Source organism: Brienomyrus brachyistius, chromosome 5 (genome assembly GCF_023856365.1).
Source record: "Brienomyrus brachyistius isolate T26 chromosome 5, BBRACH_0.4, whole genome shotgun sequence".
Lineage (NCBI taxonomy): Eukaryota > Metazoa > Chordata > Actinopteri > Osteoglossiformes > Mormyridae > Brienomyrus > Brienomyrus brachyistius.
In genome coordinates, this window is record NC_064537.1 from 9,367,185 (window position 1) to 9,379,940 (window position 12,756).

Below are 12,756 nucleotides of genomic sequence, written 5' to 3' on the forward strand. Positions count from 1 at the left end.
TTTTAAAACTAAAAATACACGATTAAGCATAAGTGCTTGCGAAATTGGTGCAATAACATTTCAATAAAATCTAATCAGCATTCACTGGGACCGCTCGGGCACCGACCAATAATACAATGCAGCTACAGTTCAAGAGTTCAAATATATCACGACTCAAAGTTCCCCTTCTAACACAAAATTTCCCCGTGCAAAACCAACAAGACCAATTGTTGCTATCTGCACGCCAAAAGAAAACGAATAAGGGAAAATACAGCGGGCTGTTTTTCTGTAGTCTTTATGCGCCCGTTTGTTGGAGCACGTTCTCTTTTATTCGGCTTTCACGTGATCGCGCGCACACAGGTCGCTGCGCGCTCCCGACGCCGAGCGGAGTCCTGGGGGGTTTGAGGAGTCGGCGAGGAGTGGCCTGCCGGAGATCAGCGGGGCAGCCTCAAAGGCAGGGAAAGTAAAGTGTACGCCAGAAGCAAGATGGACTTTCTTATAGGGAACCCGTTTTCTACGCCGGTCGGCCAGCGAATCGGTAAATATTAAACCCTGATCCGTGTTAAAGGTTTCCACACAAATCGAAAGTAACCTAAAAGAAAATGATAAAAAAAATAATGGGAAAACGCAGCAAAGACGGATGCTTCATCTTTCATAATGACTACAATGTTACTTAACTGTCAGATACTTATTTTCTGATCCTGATCGGAAGGTAACACGGCGTTATGCGTTAGGACAACCCCCGTCTGATTTGTCCGCTTGTGTTTTTTGGGGGGGTCTGAGTGTTTGAGTTATGGGGAAGTTGGTTCAGTCGTACGCTGTCGTTTCGTGGGCGCCTTCATCTTACGGTCTACAGGCAAGATGAATAGTTTGCATATTTTACAGAAACTGTATGCACGTCTAAAAACGCATATCAAAGTCAGGAAGGGTTTTGCCCGCTGTGCGGTGCTGCTCGTTCTCTCTGCAGGCGCACTGGGGGCGGGCGCGATACTGACACCCGGCATAAACATGCCGAAGTTATGTGGCCCCAGTGTAACTTCGACACGTGCTTGTTTTATCTGACTAGGGCTAAAGTAAAATGAATTTGATTGCCCTTATAATCAGTTAAAGGGAGTAGCGATAGGGATGTGCTCTTTGATTTTCCTGTTGACGAATTGGTTTCGGGAAGCTGTGTAGCTCTCACTTGGGCTTGGGATTTACCCGTATTCCCCTTTATTTCCAGCGAAGTTTAACTTATCCACCACGTCTACAATCGCTAAATTGCGCTAAATTTCTCACCCGCTTTTGCAATCGCAAAACGGCGGGGCACTTTTTCTGTCCCCTTCGGGCCGAGTGTGTGTATCAAAGCAGCTGACGGTCACATGAAGTGGAGGGAGAGTGCGAGATCCAGCCAAGGAGGGGTGGAGGCAGCAGTAAGGCAGGATCTGCTACACAAACGACAAAAAAGCGGAATAGATATGACTTTTAAACAGGAAGTATAAATCTAGCAGTGCATAACCATTCTCATTTCCAGTGCATGTAAAAATAAACTTCAATAAGTTATTCTCCCTACTTATACCATTACGTCAGTCTTCAGTTTTATTTAGCTGCATATATACTTTTACAGGTGGCAGTGTTTATCTTGCAGCCATAAAAAAATAGTACTAAAAATGGTAGGTTTGTCTTAACGAGTCACAGTTGTATGGTAGAGTTGTATTTCTGATATTTTTTCCGCCACCACGCTGATCTGTTACATCCCAGTCAATTTTTTAAATTCATCCATCCATGATCCATAATAGCTACTGGAAAAAGACAGGGGACACCCTGCATGGGATGCTGGTCCATCGCAGGACATACATTCACACTCAGTGGACAATATAGATACAATAAAACGTTTAGTGTGGCCAGGGACTTCTGAACCATGTGAATGAAAAACACGCAAGACCCTCAGAGACAGGCACTCTGTGTGAGGCACAAGCATTTCGACTGCCTTCCCAGAGCCAGTGTTTAGCCTGAAACCTTGTGTTCTTGTTGCTAGATCGGGCCACAAACGCCTCTCTGCCGACGGAAGACTGGGGCCTCAACATGGAGATCTGTGACATCGTCAATGAAACTGACGAGGGGTAGGCAGTCGCTCGCCGAGGATGACGCGGGATTTGCTGTCGAGCTTCTGAACGGATTCCGTTAAAGTGATTTTTGGCGTCACCGCTGTGATGCACGCGGGTCGTCTTATGTTCGTGTCGTAAGCTATCGGTTTAGTTGTTCAGTTGGTGCTGTTGTCCCATCCTGTCTCTGTTGCATTGTTGCCAAATTTTTTTTTTTCATAATTTGCATTTCAGGCCAAAAGAGGCAGTGAGAGCGATAAAAAAGAGGATTGTGGGTAATAAGAATTTCAGAGAAGTCATGCTTGCGCTAACGGTGAGTGTCTGATCCGTCTGTGTCCTTATGCCGCCCTGTCCTCTTCCTCCATGACACGTCGAAGTGAGAATTTCCTCTGGCCCGGTTATGCCCCTCTAGGTCCTGGAGACTTGTGTGAAGAACTGCGGACACCGTTTCCACGTCTTGGTGTCGACCACGGAGTTTGTGGAGGGAGTTCTGGTCCAGGCCATCCTGCCTAAGAACAACCCGCCAATGATCCTACACGACCGGGTGTTGAGCCTCATACAGGTGTGTCGCGTTGTGTCGTGTTGTGTCTGTCTGTGAGTGTCTTCGCTTCTCAGAGTGTGCGTGGCAAAACTGGGTGGAAGGAACACGGCCATTTTGTTGGATAGATGAGCTAAGCAACATACACCAAACTGACACTGGAGATCCAGGCTGTTGCTCTTTTTGCTCCTTGCGTCCTTGGCGCCCAGCTGTGACACTCCCCAAAACTGCCGCAGCTGCCCCATGTCTCCTGGTATACGTGCAGTTCTGTCTTATTGAGCAGAGAGATTCACTAGGCTGCCTGACTCAGACTTAAGGCCCAAAACACCTTCAGGATATTTAGCATACAAATCAATATGACATCATTTTTGTCGATCTCCCTGAAATCTTCGTAGGGTAACAGTCATGCAGAAAGACAGCAAGAGATTCTAACATTAACATTATTACACAATAAAATAGTCTATTTTTATTTAAAAATTATCCTGCCAGTCTATTAGCGTCTCTCCTAGCCCTGTGTGAACAATCTCTGACATAACTGGGCTTGTCCTCCATATCGCCCCTGCCACCCCACTCCCCCCAGGCCTGGGCAGATGCCTTCCGCAGCTCCCCGTCCCTGACAGGTGTAGTCTCTGTGTATGAGGACCTAAAGAGGAGGGGGCTGGAGTTCCCCATGACTGACCTGGACGCCCTGTCCCCCATCCATACTCCACACAGGGTGCGTACACGCGGAGACTGTAACACACTGACATCATAATGCCGTCCCCTAGGAAACCACTTTCACCAAACTTTCTTTCGGCAGAGTGTGCCAGAGAGTGAGTCGTCCACTACGCCCCCTGCTGGATCCTCTGGCACGAGGCCGCCCCAGAATCCCCCACTCGCGCAGAACACCGGACCAATCATCATCACGCCTGAACAGGACACGGTAACCCCATGAGGGGGAAGCACCCTGCTTCAGGAGATGCTTCATCGTTTCCTACATCCGTAACATACGGAAGAAGGTGCCAAACATCACAGCTTCTTACTCGCACAGGTGAGGAAGCTCAGAGCCGACCTGGAAGTGGTTCGGGGCAACCAGAAGGTGATGTCAGAGATGCTGAGCCAGCTGACCCCCAGCAACGCACAGCAGTCAGACGTGGAGCTGCTGCAGGTTCGAGCCGGTCTCTCTGCTGCTGGGCGTCTCCTCGCCGGACGCTGCCCTGTGTGACTCTCTGCTGCCCCCCTGTGTGTCAGTAGCAGCTGTACACAGTGTGCAGAGACATGCAGGGCCGGGTGCTGGAGTTGATCCCCAGGCTAGCGGACGAAGGTCTGATAGGGGAGCTGCTGGCTGTCAACGACGACCTGAACAACACCTTCCTCAGCTACCACAGGTCCGGGCCACAACACCGCAGTGCTGTTCAGGCTCCATGCACAGGGCAGGCTGTGTCCTTCTGCACTGTGTCCGACTGTGTCGATTGTTCCAGAAACCAGCCTTATTCCCTGTTTGTACCTAGGTTCGAGAGGCTTAGCAGTTCCCCACATACTGCAGGGCAGGTAAGATTGGCATGGAAATGATTGTTTTTGTAACGGGTCAAAATAGCTGCAGTATTGATAGTCTTGTTTTTTTCCTTCCCCTGCTCCCAAGCGATCTGACACAGTCTCCACAGACCTGATTGACCTCAGTCTTGCTCCTCCCACCTCTCTTGCCAATCAGCCCAGCAGCCAATCGGACGCCACCCCGCTTCACCCAATCAGACGGCCGCGCACAGTAAGTGCCACAGTGAGTGATTTTTCGGGGATGTTTGTCATTGTGTAAGGTGAATTTGTGAAGCCACCTTGTTGCCGATTTAACTCCCGCCCTCCTCCCCCCCCCCAAACCCCACCCTCAGGCACAGAGGTGGAGGATGAGTTTGACATGTTTGCTCAGACCAGGAACAGCTCGCTGGCGGAGCAGAGGAAGTGGTAAGGGTACTCAAAAACCCGACTGACCTCCCCGTAGCTTTTGCGAAATGGACTCCTGTCACCTTCCCTGCGCTGGTGCTTGGCTGCTTCACGTTTTCACGCTCATGACTAAGGTAGTAGGTCTAAATAACAGATCTAAAACTTCCCGGAGAGATTGTGAGAATAAACACGCCGCTTGGCAAACAGCAGATTTCGCTTTTGTTCTTAAATACATATTTGCTACCTAACGGGATGTATTGGTGCTGTAATATCAGAACTGGTAACTTCTTAAAAATGTCTTTCAGAATAACATGTTCAGTATTTGTTGTGAACAAGAACAATAATAGAATATTTATGACATTATGAAACCGAATTTTGCTGTTTGGACGCCAGTGTTGTTTTTGAATCTCACTGGCTTTTTTTTTTTAATGCGTACTTAGCGCGGCACTTTACAAATGTGGGGTGGGGGCGTATTTCACGATGCAGGGAGTATTATACAAACTGGGGTAATCTGTTAGCTGGCTGGATTGCGTAAACAGTTCTGACAGGCCAAGGCTTTCCTGTGGGAATTTAGCGAGCAGCTTCACTTTGTCACGCTGCCTTTTACTAAAATGTTTGCCAAAGTTACCCAACTAACACGATGATCCCCCTGCAGATTTTTTGTACATTTTTATTAAAGGTGCCAAAATAGACTCGGCGCTTCCGGCATTAGGAATTACACTGGGCCGCCTAATCCAGCTCCGAAAGCACGCCGGCATGTTTGTCCTGCAGTTTTCCTGAGCTTTAATTCGTGGAGCTTTTGCCCTTGAGACGAGGAAACCCGGAGCCTAACACCCTGTAAAAACACATTGTCTGCTGTGTAGGCATTCTAAGGACATACGGTGAATCTCAATATGCGTACTTAACTTGTGTGCCGGTTTTACATCGTCTTCCATTGCTGAACACCAGTTCCAATAATCAAGAACAAAAGTACAGAGGACGGTAAAAATCCCTGGATATTGGCTCGACCCCCCCCCCCCCCCCAAAAAAAAAATATCAAGGATCCATGGGTTGCATCCTCACTAAACGAGGCCAATCCCATGATTCATTGTGGCGCAAGTTCATTCTTGGAAGGCGAGTTAGCAAGAGCACAAGTACGATCTCGGTATTGAGATTCACCCGCAGTCATCAATGGCATGTCCTGCTTGGAGTTTAAGGCCTAGTCCTGTGTTTGGTGTTAAGTGTCCGGTACGAGGACCCTGGGGCTGTGGAGGGACTGGCCGGAGCTATGGACAGCAGACTGCAGGTCACAGGGGCGGTCAGTACACTCTCCCTTATATAACCATGTGTCGTTGTTTACAGAAATAACTTTGTTTAAAGAAACTTCTTGTTTAAAGAAATAATAGACTGGATCAAATTCCAGTCTATTATTTTATTTCCATTGTTTCCCACTTTGGATCAAAGTCTTTCTATGAAACGTAAACATGCAATATGACATCAGTGTGTATGTTCTCTGCTTAGATGTTTAAGTCTGCCGTGTGAGTAAAAATCTCTGCGCATTTTACGCATGGTGTTTGTTAAAGTGTGTATCCTCACGTACTGGTTTCTGAGTGTATACATGTGCGTTAACTTGACCATGTGTCTATGCTTCAGTGCTTTAACACCTAAATCACTATAAACAATCATGTCTGGGTGTCTAAAGGACGATGCAGATTGATTCTTTTCTTCCTTCTCCCATTCTGATTGGTAAATGAAAAAGGGAATTATGGGTCTTATGTGTTAAAGAGAACTTGCATGGAATTGTTTGCATGCTGTGCACTCTTTGTGAATAATCCCTCTGATAGGATTGTAGCTTTTATATCTGAACTAAAGAGATGCGTTCTGGTGTCAATGTGTAAAGGAATTTATTAGGGGATAGATTTCTGGTCTAATTGGTCAGGGAATGAATCACAGTGCAGGGTAAACGTACCCTAAAGGCATGTAGAATTATGGTGTCTTTTTCTGTGCAGTGGGTGCAATGAAATGAAATTAATACATTATTGTTTTGCTTGGATTCCTGTCTTCTATCCCTCTCCGCTGTTAATTGGAGTTGCGTTACAATGCCGGTTGTGAATCACGATAACGCCCCCCCCCCCCCCCCCCCCCCCAGATCCCCACCTCCCAGACGGCGGTGATGGAGGACATTGAGAAGTGGCTCTCTGACGATGTGGTAAGATATGGCTGGTGCCCTCCCCACCTCCCCCTAAGTACCAGGCAGCAGGATCAAAGTATCGCAGTATCCAGTAAATATTAACAAAAGAGAAATGCCTATTCATGTTGACCAAATGTTCATTTCGATGATGCGATACACCGTTTTTTTTCCTCAGCTAGTTGCTGTCATCTGCATTTCCATTAGGCGGAGAAATATAATCTGTTTGCAGTCATGAGTTTTGTGTGTAATTAAATATAGAAGTTAGACGCATCGTGGTAGTGCCATGTCTGAATTATGGTTTATGTTCTTTTGTTTTGCGATGCAGAAGGGCAACGCTGGAGAGAGCGAGGGTGTCACAAGTGAGGGTGAGTCTACGCCATATCTACTGTCAGCGTGATGCAAATGTCAACATAATTATACCCAATGTGCAATATTTATATCTGAGCCATCACTGTGGAATTCTGTACAATAATTTCTCTGTCTCTTGAACTGTTATGGTTTTATTTTGTGTTATTTGTTACAGTCTATGAATATGCAAATGTCTGCCTATCTTATCTAGGAAAAAAATATCATTTTACTGTGAAGGGAAACCATTATACTTGCCAGTGTATTGACAGTTTTCTCCTGTTCAGTTAAATCCGTCCTGTGTTTTTTTTTTTAAGAGTTTGACAAGTTCCTGGAGGAGAGAGCAAAGGTGGCCGACCATCTCCCCACAGTTCGTAACACAACCCCAGCCCTGGCTCGACCCCAACCACAGCCCCCCCGCTCAGACGAGACGGCACACGATCAGCTATTCATGCTCTGAGATGCCGACGGAGCCGCAGCCGTTGGCCTGCAGTTAAGGACATGCAGAGTAACGGACGCATGGAGTGGATGGTGGACGAGTGTGCTGTAGAATATGCGATGGGGCCGACCACGTCCCGTTAAAGCATCACTCCCGCTAGAACAAGGAGGTAGACAAAGGCAGAACTGTTAAATTGATGCAGAAAGTGTTGTAACTTACTCTGAAGTGTTATGAAGTAGTTGAAAGCTGTTGGAACATGCCTAGTATGTTTATTATGTAAAAATGCAGCTAATATTTTGGTTTTGGGTGATATTCTTGACGCATGAAGAATCAGTTTAATTGGATGTGGATGCACTACTGTTAATATGAAATGTTGATAATTGTTATGATTCTTGTGAATAATTTTCGTTTTGTTTGGGGAAAATGTCTTTAATCAGGACTAACTGAACTTCTGTGGGAATGTCCCTTTTTCACAGGCATAAAACCTGTTTAATCAAAAAATATATATATAATAATAAATGGTATTGATCCTTGGTCCTCCACCTGTAGGTGGCGCTGCTGGAATATGGGGTATGTGAACGATTACCGTGTTCTGTTTGCTCTGTAGTGAGTTTGTTTTTTTTTTCTCCATACTCGGCCTCCGGCAAGGGTGCATCTCGTCTCCACTCTGGTTTGTGAGAATCGGCACCTCAAATCAAAGCTATGATGCTTTCTTGGAAAAGAATGAATAGGACCTTTCAGAGGAGAAGAGTTAGTTCTTTGTTGTTATGTTCTTTGTGTAAGTATTTATAGGATCTTCAGCTTGAATTATTAGGCGAGGACCATGAGACTGACCAGTGAAATGGTTTGGTTACTGGTTTGTGGTGAAACAGTAGGGGCTAAATCATCATTCGGGGCTTGTACTTTACTGGTCAGCCTGTGCCTTTGTTCTTAACTCTGGTCATGAGCATATGGTAAACACCAAAAAAATGGTCAATAGTAAAAAACGAAGTGATGTTTCTACACAGGGTTACTGGGCTCACGTTCTGTCACAGCATGAGGAGCTTCCAGGGCCTTTGAAGTGGAGTCTTGGTTCTGTTGGGTGGACAGGGGTCAGTTCAAGTGGTTTTGGACAAACAAGCCATCAAACTGGGCAGGAAGGTAGAGAACGCTGCTGGGATTATTCCTCCCGGCAGGTCTGGGAATGTCCGGGAATCCCCCAGAATGAGTCAGAGTCTCGGAAAGAATGGTCTAGCCTGACCTCCACGTGCTGTCACTGTGACCCTCAGCAGACGTGCTATGAAGGCGACTACAACGGAGCAAAAACACTAAAGAATTAGTGCTCTATCACCAGCTTACAGCAGATAACCGTGGACATAATTCTTGAGAAAGTTCTGACTTCTTATGAATTGTTTATGTGCATGAAGCAGACCGTGTACAGGAAGTAAAAAGAGGTGTCTGGGATGGGGGGGGGGGGGGTATTTTTAAGAATAAATTTATCATTCTTTAGAGGTCACTTGATACCACAGAATTAAGTCCTCGGCCCCAGTTCCAAGAAAACAGACGCCGAAGTCACTGTCAGTTGAAAATAAACAGCGAATCCTTGACTACCATGTACCGGCGTGACTGTATTGGCTGTTCTCTGTTTTTCACCTGATAGTCCCTTCTCCTTTGCCGTGTTATTGCATTTGCGTTCAAGGATGTCTGAACTGATAGAAAGAGTACATAATGACTTCAAACAGCCCAGACACGGAGAGAGGGGCAAGCAGTAAGGCTCCAACGCCAGCCGGGGCGAGGAGGAGGAGCGTATTGACATGCTTTTCTGGTTAGTTCAAAAAATTGTGAGCTTCAGTGGCTGATAGTACCGTTGCACAGGGAGGTGGAAGCAATGGATTGAAAACTAATACTGGAGGCAGTTGAAGGAAAGGGGAAAACTTTGGCGACTATTTGTACTGCAGTGTGTTCGGTTTTGCGAGAAAGGCTGAACTTCTGCTCATCCTCCACTTCACGATGAGCTGCTTTTTTGCCTGGCTTGCGAGCATCGCCCTTCTCATGTGCTGGACCTTCCCGGGTTTCTCCAGCAACCAGTCGATCCACGCCTTCTCCACCTCTGTACACCAGCATAAGCTCCACTCCGAGGGTCTCCAAAGCCAGGGTGCCCTTGGGACGGACTTATCTTTCCTCCGGTCCAGATCCCAGTACGTCTCCTCGGTGCTGCCCGTCCGCCCGTACTCACTCTCCATAAATGCGGACGACTACCATTACACCCCGAAACCCAAACACCTTCGGCCGGCCAGGCTGCTGCGAATTCTGGGCTCGTCCTTTGATCCGTTCTGGATGTCGATCGAGCGTCCGGCCAACGTGGGAATATGGGTCTCGGTGGGGGTGACTTCGGAGTCGCCGTCAGAGGAGACCGCTTTCCGGGACGCCAGGGCATCTGCAGTGACCAATCACGTCGCCAGCAGCAAAGGCTTTAACCTGAGTACCTCCCCAGAGCTAACGGAGGGGGCGGCTCGTTACCAGAGGAAACTGGAGATGGAAGCAGAGGAGCTGGACCTGCCATCCTTCACCCCCGAAATGGCCGGTTCCCTCCGGGCCTGGCTGGTCCGCACAGCCACCTGTGGGCTCCGCTACCAGTGGGTCGACCTGGGCCCCGTGTTTTGGCCCCGGTGGCTCCGGCACACAGACTGCGAACAGTCAGGGACCTCGCAGAGCTGTTCCTTCCCCAGTGGAATGTCCTGCAGACAGGCTCAGGTCACACAGATTAAAATCCTGGCCTGGCACTGCTGGGGCAATGAGGACAGAGGCAGTGAGGTAATGGGAGAAGCCGATTCGGGGGCATCCCTGTTCGGCAAGCGCTGTGTCTGGCGCCAGGTGCCTTATCCTGTTGTCACGGCCTGCAAATGCTCTTGCAAATAGTTACATAGTTAATGATATGTTCAGATAACCTGGGGATGCGGACCAACTCGCACAGTCTCCCCCATGTGCTGCTGTCTCATTTGAATTTCATGTTTTTGACTCCTTTTATATATAAAAAAAAAATACTGTACTTTTTTTTTAAAACAGATCCTCGTAGGTTAATTAAATCTGATTGACATTATCCATATCACCGTTGTGCTCGCCGCTATCAGCCACTCTTGTTTCTGCCTGTCGCATGAAATGATTACTCGGTTCAATAAACTGCGAATGCCATGTACTTCTCAAACAGACATTTGTGTCGGGTGGATACATTGTGTCCATCGTAATAATAACAATGGAGGTAAATGATAGCGTTGATAATGTGGGGTGTGACTGTGTACATTATAAATAATGAGAGAAGTTATTGTTCACGTCTGTAACTGGAAGTGTTACAGTGACATTCAAAATGCTGACGTCTGACACCGATACATGTTTGTTCAGGTGTGTACACTTCTTAAGAGCACCTTCTGACACTACTGTGTACTTTGCTTTTTGTCAAGTTCTTCTGGTGGCTATTTTAAAACAAAGTGGTTTCTGTGGAAGTAAGGAAGTACAGTGTGAGCTGTCTAGTGACACTAACTCCCCCATCATGTGACTGTTACGTGAATGAGAGTGGCAGAGGTTAGGGGACTAACTGGAAAAAGGATATAGGAAACGAAACAGGAACTTCAAACAGGTGAATGGACCTTCAGTAGGCAACATGAAATCGACACATTAGCTATCCGCTGTCTTTTGATTTTTGGTTTGAAGAACTGTCCGGTGGCTGACTACAGAACATTTTTCTGACAATAATGTCTATTAAGCACGGTGTGTTTGTTAGTATTGGTCCTGTGGTGGATTGGCGTCTCGTCCATAGTGCACCCTGCCTGGTACCCTATGCTGCCTAGAAGCCAACAGACCCCAGACTGGACTGGATAGATGGATGGATGTAGTTAATAATCCAGTCATTCTAGCTCAGTGGGATCTCAGGCCGGCTATCCTGTCAGTCAAAGGAGAATAATGGAGCAAAAACGTCACTCTTTCACTGTCTTGGTCTGCAAACTCATCGTAGGGTTGGGGCTCAGACGTGGCTGGGGTAAGCAGAGGGGATCTTTACAAATCCGCTCTAAGATTAAGGGCCGGATGCTTTTATTTGCCACGTTAGGAGTTTTCACAGTGTGTCCATCTGAGACTGCACTATTTAGTCATTTTCCCGCTCGACAGTCTTGTCTCGAAGCCAGTAAGCGGATAGAAACCGCCATATCAGCCGCTTCTGTTTGGCAGCTGGCCGTATGGAACGCTGAACAGCTCTCCCACACTGACTTCACGCTGACTTTACCCCTGTTTTACATTCATTTGTTCTTGCTTTCTTTCCCTTTTTAGAAACTGTGGCTTGGTTTCTTGACCTTGTATATCTGTCCTCTCTCACACCTCATCATGCCCCCCCCCCTCCATTGTTTTGTCTACCTCAGTGCTTCATTTACATGCTTCCGAATTACCCAGGCAATGCTTATCTAACATGAAGGCCCTTTCATCATTAGCTGCTATCTGGTTGCCTTGGGTTGAGCAACTAATGTTTGGCAATTCATGGTTTGAAAAAAAATAACTTATTCACAGAGTCAGTAGGTTTAACGTGACAGAGGCGGAGCTTTCGGAAATGAAAACCCCACTGAAATGACGACCATCGGCCATTAGGGGTCGACAAATAGCGCATAATTAGGTACTGTCGGTTAAAGACGCACGTTCGTTTGCCTTAGCTTAATGCCTTATTTCACATCCTTAAAGGTTACTTAGTTAAATATTTTATTCTTGTCGTTGAACCTTTTCCCTTGGCTAAAGGATGCACTTGTTTACAGATTAGATATGCTAAGTTTTGCAACTTGAGTCGAAGAAAAATAAAAATGTATATTTTTTTGTAAGTTCATCTGTTGGCGAGGCTTTTCCACGATAGTCGATCTGCCCTGTTCAATAACACGGGATAGATTAAAAGCGGATTTTATAGGCGGATCATTTACTGTATCGTATTGTAACCGCGACGGAACAATTTTTACATGATTAGTAACAGTTTTATGTTGTTTATGACAGCATCAATGATATTTTGATATATTGCTACAGTGATTGCTGAGAAACAAAGCAAAAGGTAAACGAGGCTGGTCAGTAACACTTCAGTAACAAATCACGAGCAAACCATGCAGCGTCCTGATTAATTATTAACAAACATGGTATAAGTACGTAACTAGCACTTATTTTCTGGTTAATTAATACATACAATGTATATTGCTACCTTTTGCCCCATCATGTAGTGTTACCGGCTGTTTTGATTGTAAATCAATAGAAATGCAGAACATTAGGATATCAATCAGCATTA

At 46.4% G+C, this 12,756-nt stretch overlaps 2 protein-coding genes across 2 annotated transcripts; both read left to right on the forward strand.

The window, feature by feature from the left end:
• Window positions 1–175: 175 nt before the first annotated feature.
• LOC125742527 (target of Myb protein 1-like) lies at window positions 176–7,450 on the forward strand. Its single transcript, XM_049014622.1, has 15 exons — window positions 176–517; window positions 1,997–2,081; window positions 2,298–2,376; window positions 2,476–2,625; window positions 3,182–3,316; window positions 3,401–3,523; window positions 3,632–3,748; window positions 3,835–3,968; window positions 4,092–4,131; window positions 4,223–4,357; window positions 4,467–4,539; window positions 5,740–5,815; window positions 6,647–6,706; window positions 7,014–7,053; window positions 7,351–7,450. Exons 1-13 carry the CDS (start codon window positions 466–468, stop codon window positions 6,669–6,671), a joined length of 1,224 nt encoding a protein of 407 aa, XP_048870579.1. The 5' UTR covers window positions 176–465; the 3' UTR covers window positions 6,672–6,706; window positions 7,014–7,053; window positions 7,351–7,450.
• A 38-nt stretch (window positions 7,451–7,488) lies between these two features.
• Window positions 7,489–10,557, forward strand: LOC125742533 (noggin-2-like). Its single transcript, XM_049014636.1, has one exon. It carries the CDS (start codon window positions 9,462–9,464, stop codon window positions 10,368–10,370), a length of 909 nt encoding a protein of 302 aa, XP_048870593.1. The 5' UTR covers window positions 7,489–9,461; the 3' UTR covers window positions 10,371–10,557.
• The last annotated feature ends 2,199 nt before the right edge of the window (window positions 10,558–12,756 follow it).